The sequence below is a fragment of the Hakea prostrata genome, chromosome 2, assembly GCF_041222555.1.
Source record: "Hakea prostrata isolate BN-2017 chromosome 2, UWA_Hpros_2, whole genome shotgun sequence".
NCBI classification, from domain to species: Eukaryota; Viridiplantae; Streptophyta; class Magnoliopsida; order Proteales; family Proteaceae; genus Hakea; species Hakea prostrata.
This window is the reverse complement of record NC_142601.1, coordinates 48,119,439-48,128,344: the sequence shown is the minus strand read 5'-3', so window position 1 is coordinate 48,128,344 and position 8,906 is coordinate 48,119,439. Positions and strand designations below refer to the sequence as shown.

General features: G+C 36.0%; 1 protein-coding gene across 1 annotated transcript; it reads left to right on the top strand.

The window, feature by feature from the left end:
* Positions 1 to 3,574: 3,574 nt before the first annotated feature.
* Positions 3,575 to 7,496, top strand: LOC149024573 (BTB/POZ domain-containing protein At1g55760-like). The gene is made up of 4 exons (XM_089144811.1): positions 3,575 to 4,031; positions 4,256 to 4,401; positions 4,869 to 4,990; positions 6,359 to 7,496. Exons 1-4 carry the CDS (start codon positions 3,913 to 3,915, stop codon positions 6,959 to 6,961), a joined length of 990 nt encoding a protein of 329 aa, XP_089000937.1. The 5' UTR covers positions 3,575 to 3,912; the 3' UTR covers positions 6,962 to 7,496.
* Positions 7,497 to 8,906: the final 1,410 nt, after the last annotated feature.

The window sequence follows — 8,906 nt, the reverse complement described above, 5'->3', positions numbered from 1 at the left end:
TTTTATGATCCATTATGCAAAGAATGATGATTCAAGTAATCACTTTGAATGGAATTCTTGTGTGTTTTATTTTATCATCTTAGTGCAATAATTTTGACTGTTTTGTGGGTGTCTATAGGAATTAAACTATCAACAGGTTCTCTATGAACACTAAAAATTCGTGTGACACTTGTTTCACCGATTGAAATACTTAAATGAGTTTCCATGTCAATGATATCCATTCCCCTCGTAATTTTAGTTATGTTAACCTTCTATCACTAGTTGTCATTTAAATGACATTAATTTTTTTAAAATAAAATTAAATTAAATACAAACAAACAACAGAGCCTTTAATGTTAAACTTCTATCACGGTCTCTTTAAAAAAGATCAATAAATCTTGTGTTAATCATCAATGAATCTGTCGTTTTGGTTCTTGAGTTTCTTCCCTGCTTTATGCGAAATCGGTTGTGATGGCCGGTTTCTTCTATTTCTTCGTCTCTTTCACTGAAACTTAATGGTTCAAACTATATCTTGAGGAGGATTCAGTTTTCTTCTCTTCTGAAAGGCGATGATCTCTTCTATTAACATCGAATAGGGGTTGGTTTTCAAAAGGTATGAAATCAACAGAGATCTTTCAACTCAAGCTTTCAAAACCCCATTAAATATGTTCAAACTGAATCAAGAACACGCCATCGCTGGAGATCCCTAGAAAACCTCCTTGAAGGTTACTCGACTTTCTCTACTAAGTTAACAAAAATAAAATAAAAACTGATGATAAGGTGATGAAAATTATCCGTAAGTAATGGGAAAAATCTAAAATTTTAACGAACGGTTCAAACTTAATTCTATAGATTTAACGGTACAATTTCAATGAGTGTTCAGTAAAGTCACTTTACACATCCGTTCATCTACACTTTAGTTTTTTTTTTTTTTTTTTATAACCATTATAATTATTATTATAGAAGACTCTTGAGTCGAGGCAACCACTTAAAAGATGAAACGCCCAATGGTATTTTTTTCCTAATTACTATTATAATTAAGAGAATATGAAGTGGGGATTGCTTGCAACACTGGAAGTGATTCAAGATTGAACGTTGGGTTGTCCCACAAAAGAAAGATACGTTTCTTGTAGAATTTGTTCTTCTCATTAAATTAAAGAATCAAATTGAAAACAAGTCACCCAAGAAAAGAAAAAGAAAAAGAAAACAACTAAAAAATAATCAATTGTAGCAGACAAATCTTATAAAGTCTATTTAATCCAGTGACTCACAAGTTTGCTTGATTGTGGAAAGGATCAATTGAAAAGTAATGCATTCCTTATAAAAATAAAAATAAAAAAGCAATAGATATTTAGTTATAAATAAATCTCTCATTCGTTCTATCATAAGTTTAGTTTCTTGGGTGTATTTTGTCAGTGTCATTGATATAACGTTATCAACATTTTGATTTGCTATGTCACTGTCTCGTTGAACCATCCAAGGTTGTTTACCAAAAACAAAATAATTGACAAAGAAATTAAAAATGGAACCAAAGACTAACTAGTAGTCATGACTCATGATGATATTAGTATCAGTTATTTTCTTCTTCTCTAACGGTTCTATGTAGGTAGTGTGATCCATTAATTCATCATTAATGACCGGTAGGTGTTAATCATTGAAGCATATTTCGTGAGGTAAGGCCTTGGATTTAGGTTTTGGCATTGTATAATCATCTGGGTTATTATATATAGTGTTGATTATAATGCTATTGATTTATTTTACTGGTGTTGAGTTGATATTGATCGATAAAACTGATCTATATCATAACGGTTATCTGTATCAACAGCAATCTAAAACAATGCCACAACATTGTGACTTAAAACAGCTATAGTTTGTAATGACCACAGTTACAATTGGTATAGATCTACAAGCTTTCAGGTGTTGTAAATATGTTTAAAACTTATTTTATATAAATATCTATTTTAATTGTGTCTTTTATCTATGGTTTTATTTAGTCCCACATCGAGTTGAGAGGATCTGATTATATGGTTTATATATAGTAAGAGTCCATGTATTATTAATTTGTGCGACACGAACCGAGCCTGAATCCTGTTGTGACCCTGCCATGATTATATAGATTTATTTTAATATTAATATATCTATATGACTTGGGCCCTATTCTGGAAAGCCCGTTGCTAGGTGATTAAGTGGAGATGCCATTAGAGAGGTACCTTCTTGAAGTGAGTTGAGCTGAAAGGTACCATCACAAAGAGAGGTGATCAGACCCATTTTGTCATGGGCCGTAATTCGGGAAAGCCCGTGTTGGGTGATTACGTGGAGATGCCATTAGAGAGGTACCTTCTTGAAGTGAGTTGAGCTGTAAGGTACCATCACAAAGAGAGGTAACCTTACCCTTTCACTCACAGCCTTTGGATCTCTATATAAACCCATTTCCGAGTTCATTCTAAGTACTAAATTACCTCCTCCTCTTTCTTACTCTTTCTCCCTGTTGTTGTTCTGTCAAGCAATGAACATTATCTGATACACCTTAAGTAACCTTTCTGAGGTGCAACCTTAAAGGTTGGGCTGACTGATCTTGGGGTGAAGACACTATAGAACCCGTATTGCACAAATCGGGGGTGTCTAAATACCTTAAAGAAAGTACCTTTGGTACGTTTCAGCTCTTAAGTAAAATTGTAAGATCAAGTGTATTTGCAGATTCCTCAACAATGTTTCAACTGCAGGTTCTACATGTAGTATTTTAATTCAAGAGCATTCATTAAAGGTATCTTAACGCATAGATTACAATAGTACACATTAAACGCTCATTGGAAGAGCCCTGCACATATTCCATACTCAAAAAATTGGGGTTTGCCTAAGGGTTGCTCGTTTGATAAAACCAACATCTCTTAGTGAAAAAGTTGTAGATTTGAGTCATGCTGATGGCATATGTATATTTTCATCCCTATGCATATGAAAAAGCTTCATTATACAATTGAAAAAGGAGGGGAGGTTAGTGCCTTTTTAATAGGCCTTGATTGGGGTCGCATACACCATTATCAGTCCTTTTTTAGAGAAAATAAATTTTAGTACTTTATTCTAACCGAATAATTTTCATTTATTTGATAATTTTCAATTATCTGATTACCGAGTATGGATTTTTGATTCCGATTATCATTATTTTTTGAAGAAAAAAATGTTGAATATTTACTCTACATGGATAATTTTAATCATAAGCAATTATCCAAATCTAAGCTTACCAGACAAACATGAATTTCTTTCCTTAAAAAATTTCTGTTTTTGGGACTCTGTAAACGAATACAAATCCAAAGGCGGATTTTGCATATTCATTTTTAGATTTACTTTTTAATGGTTACAAATAGATTTCTTCCATTTTCGTTGAATGGCTATAGATAGATTCTTTGCTTGAAAGGTAGTGTTTACGTGTCAGGATCAAGTCTCTGGCGGAAGCCTACTCATAAGATCGAACGGCAGACACGCCGTGGGCCCCACATTTTAGGGAATGGGCCCCACCTGAAAAAGAAAAGATAGAGTGCGTGTTAAAAGATCCGCGCTTAAATATGACCCCTCACCCTCTCGAAGCCGACGGCAGAAGCAAAGTCTTTCTTCTCCCCTAACTCCCAGACTAAAAGTCTAGTCTCTGCAATTTCTCATTCCATCAATGGCGTAAAGAAATCTCAAAAATCCTCGCTTGCCCCCCACTGTACCTGTCGTTGGAGGAAAGAAAGAGTCTAAAAAATATCTCGTTCGAGTCTGTATCTCTTTCACAGACTCTTTGGGGGAGCGAAGCTGTGAAGATCAGTTACTGTTCTGTAATTTCTTCCATGTTCATCAGTTACTTCTCCCCTAGTAATCCTGGGGAAGCCTGGAGAACTCCTCGATGGTATCTTCGACTGTATTCATGAGATCACCGCTGCTCTCGCCTTCGCGAGGATGAGCGACTCCGCTTACAGAGTCGAAACTACGTCTCGTCTTGCTCAATGGAAGATCGAAAACTTGCCTTCTTTCACTTACAGGAAATCAGATCCCTTTAAGATCGGAAAGTGGAACTGGTAAAGCTTTCTCACTCTTAATTTTTAGGTTTCTTCCCCTGCTTCTGCGTCTGCTTTACTCAATTCTGGTTTCTGCAATGAGCGAGAAAGCATTCGCAATCCCATTTTTATTCTAAAGAAAAAAGGAAAAATCCATTCTTTTCCGAGATTCTCTCTTTTTCTTTTAATGGCTACTGCTACTGTTAATAGTTAAATTGGCTTGATTTTGTTTGTTCCAACTGAAGGCATTTGGCAGTGGAGAAGAATCGAACATTATCTATTAAATTATTTCCAGAAATTTCTAATTTGACGAGAGAGAAGCCGCCGATTGCTTCCTTCAGCATTCGAGTTCTCTGTTCAGAGGGAGATCGCAAGGCTCTTATTCACCCAGGTAATCTATTTAAATTTGTTTTTTATCCTTAAAACAAGAAGAAAAAAAGATATTTTATCTAATGAATGTCGTGTACGTAACAGCTGAAATTCTCAGCGCCAAAACAGTGAAGATGATACCTGACAGATTTATGGGCCATCCATTGCTGTCTTACGAAACAAAGACATTTTTTTTTTTAATTCTCATTTTTTAAGTTTAATGGGTTAGGTGGCAACCATCAATTCAATCAGACTCAGGCAAATAATCTTCACCTCTTTCTGTTCCTGAGCTAGAAATTGATACGAGAGTAGCTGAATTAAGAGTAACAATTGGATCAACCCAGTGGAGAAAGAAATTGAAACGAGAGTAGCGGAATTAAGAGTAACAGATTGGATCAACCTCAGTGGAGAAATTAAATATTTGATTTTTGTTTTGATTGGGATTGAAAAGCTCAAATCTTTATCTTCTGTTTTTTGGGATACTTGCAGCAGTAATAGACAAGCAGCTAAAGAACAACGATGATTTTGTCTGGACTATCGAGAGTCCTCCATTAACAGGGAAGTACATCGTGGATGTCGAGTTTCTTGATTTGAAGGCAGCATCACCAAATGTATGGTTTCTCTACACTATTACAATTAGATTCATTTTTCTTTTGCTGGAATACAATTGGATTCATTTAATTGCTGCATTAAAAGTCCTTACAGATATTTAATTATTGTTTGTTTCCCTGGTGCAAGAGCATTTAGAACAGGAATTTCTGAGCTGTGTTTGATAAGCATTCTCAGAATAAATTCTGGGTCTGAAAATGTATTATGAAATTGGAATCTTCCTTGTACTCTTTTCCAGTGGGTCACTCTCATTTTTTTTTCTGGAGCCCCGTGGGAGAAGCTTAGGATCTCTGACTCAGAGAGGGACCAGTCTAGAAAATTATAGCTTATGGGCTTCCATTAGTTGGACACTTCTCTTTGTTTTCATCTGTTCAATAGCACTACTTCCGTTTATGGCTTATGGGCTTCCATTACTTAGACAGTTTTCTTTGTTTCATCTGGTCAATATGAGAATTCTATCCTCCCTCCTCCCTCATCTTCTTGTTCACTCTCCTAACTAGTATCGGAGGTTTATGATTAAAAAATAAATAAATTAGTATCCGGGGATTTGGGATCGGATTGTGTTATACTCAGTCGAAGTGGGTCTAATTCTTAAATCCGTAATAGAAAATTATGAAAGGAGTATAGTCCTCTACCCGCAAGAATGGAAGATTCAAATTCCATAAGGAAGTTGACCAAAAGAGCATTCCATTGGGAAGGAGAGTGGAGGATGCCTTTATATGCACAATGAGGTACTTACAGAAGTGCTAAAACCCCCACATTTGAGGATGCCTTTATATCTTAGGTCATGCTGGATGGAGAATAAATGCAGGGGACAAAGAAGCAACACCCCTTAATTGTGGGGGTTCACATATGGGTTAGTCTTGAAAACTTGGTTTTCCCTTGAAATGAGTAGTGATGGAGGGTTATCTAGCATTCTGGGAAATTCCTTAATATAGAAAAGCCTGAAGATGAGCATGTAATCCTTTTCCATTGCTAGTGAAACTGTTCTCATCTCCATGGACATGGACCCATTGTCAAATCATTTATATCCTTTCATTGCGATTGTGTTGTAGCTCTCTCCATTTGTTTTGCTTTGTTTACTACATCATGCATAGGTTTCTGTTTCCAAATGACCATAGTGCAGTACTTAGTACAGAACCCAGTTTGTGTTACAGCCTCCGAAGCTGCAATTTTCAGAAAGCAGTTTTATTCAGTATAAAAGAAATCCCCCATTTAGCTAATTCCCTGCCAATGTTTATAGTATCATGGAATACCAATATTTTCTTAACCCGGTGAAGGCATTGTTTATGTCATTCTCATACAAGATTGAGCATTCATTTCCACAGCCCTCTTTGAGTTCCTGGTTTGATTTGTTGTCCAATATGCAGGGTGGCGAACCTTGTTCCATCTGGGCCGAAGGATTCGACCATAAACAGTCAGATGCTGCAGCTTTAGGATCCCTTGGCAGAATGTTATCTGAAAGCATACACACAGATATCACAATCAATGCCTCTGACGGAAGCACTGGAGCTCACCGTGCTGTGCTTGCAGCAAGATCCCCTGTCTTCCAGAGTATGTTTGCGCATGACCTCAAAGAGAAGGAACTATCAACCATAAACGTCCCTGACATGTCAATTGATGCTTGCTCGGCTTTCCTGAATTACATTTATGGGAACATCCAACCTGACCAGTTTCTCACCCACAGGCTAGCACTCCTTCATGCAGCTGATAAGTATGACATGTCTGACCTGAAAGATGCATGCCATGAGAGCTTACTAGAAGACATTGATGATAAGAATGTACTTGAGAGGCTACAAAGTGCCTCCCTTTATCAATTACAAACGCTAAAGAGCAGCTGCTTGAGGTATCTTGTGAAGTTTGGTAAGATACGTGACATTCAAGATGATTTCAATAGCTTTCTGCAATGTGCAGAAAGAGAGCTCATAGCAGAGATCTTCCATGAGATTCTTGCTACTTGGAAAGGTTTTTAATGCACTGCTGAAGGACTAAAGGAGAGCTCATACGAATTCAATGTGTTGCATTTATGGCTGAATAGAATTCTTTCTGAAGGATATGTTTTATGATGACATTCTTTTGTTCAGTAACTCATTTAAATGATGAGGATGATGTATATTATTCTTTACATGAAATGTAGGCCTGGAATGGATTGATAAAAGAAATGTAAATGAAAATACGTATGCTTGAACTAGATTTGTTGGTTATAAGAAATGTAAATGAAAATCAAATGTTTGTTTGCAGAGGCATCAAATACAGAGAGTTCCCCTCGGGCAGTCCTAAATGTAAAGACCCATGAATTTTATCGTAAAGATATGTTGCAAAAATAAAGGTATCATTTAACAACTCATCTAACTCTTCCATGAGCAATCGCTTTTCTTGTTGTCAAACCCTGAATTCCACCTCAATGACCAAAACATCCCCACACTTAATCATAGCTAGGTTTGAAGAATTGGAAAGTTCGAATGATTCAATATCAACAGAAACATAGAAAAATATACTTGGGCAACAATCAATAACCAAAAATAAGTTATTCAACAATCAATAACGAAAGATAAGTTGAACACGTAAATCTAGACTCTTGTCAAGTTGTTTCTCTTGCTGGGTTGGCTCACCTCTGACATAGGGCCTCAGACGACTATGTACCAAACAAACAAGTTATATCCAAGTTCTTCAGGTGCAATAAAAAGTTGAACCCTCACTGGGTCATGATAATTACTACCTTATGTATCTAATGCATAATGTGAAAACTATCACTCCCTTTAAGATGAAACAAAACTAGGGTTGGAGATCCAAGGAAGGCAAGGTTCCACCTTCGATCCATTAGATCAACTTTAAAAAACTCATTAGCTTGCTTCCAGAACAATACAAGAATCCAACAGAGGAGTTTTAACAAACATGAGCAGGGCTGAAAAGAAAATACAGGGAGAAGGTTACCTGCACTTCAAATTCATGGTTTATTTTTCAGAAATTTCCCAGCGTTGACGGATGCCCTGTGCAGACTTCTGAATGTAAAACAAGCCCTGCATGAGGCCATGCGATACTTATGCGACGGCGCAAGAGAGAGAAGGAGGCGAGGCGAGAGGCGGGAGGCAGAGGAGAGAGATTATTCATGGATGTATTGGGAATAGGGATATGGGATTGGGAAGGGATTGTTCCTAATGTAAGATGATTACTGAATATTTGAAGGAGAGAGGATATTCCATTGGCCATGGAGGAATATTAGTATATTTCCACTGGATTCTTTCCATGATTATGTTTTAAAAAAATCACATAATTTATTTATTTATTTATGTTTTCAAGAATTAATAGATTTATATTAGGGATAGGAATTATTACATATACCATTAAGAAGCATTCAATCCATAAATCCTTCACCGAGAAGTGTTTGATCATTACAGTATTTAAAATATGCGGATAAAACCGTCATTAAGCTTTGAATAGGTATCAAATCTATCCAAAAACCAAAATTAAATTTTCTTTTTTAATTTAAAAAAAATTGCAGCTGCCTTGTGAATTATCCCATAAAATTAATGCCATATTCTTAAGTTCATTTAACTTATTAATTAGGTCTCCTATTGGATGAAACTATACCAATAACACTTCCTATCTTTAAGAAGTCACAGTTAAATAATAACATAATAATAATAATAATAATAATAATAATATAATAATAATAAATAAATACCAAACCTACCTTCAATCCAATCTGTTTCATTGACTTTGGAGAGTGGTTAAGATGTTAGCATCTTTTCTTAGGGCAGTTAGGACAAGTATAGAAATGCAAACAGTCCTGACCCTGATTGGAGTTTGTATCATCAAAAGAGAGACTGGTTGAAGTGGGTATATGAGGCCCAAGAATCATTTTGGTTCCAAAAGTCTCGACTTCAATATGTTTCAGATGGAAACAGAAATACCCGC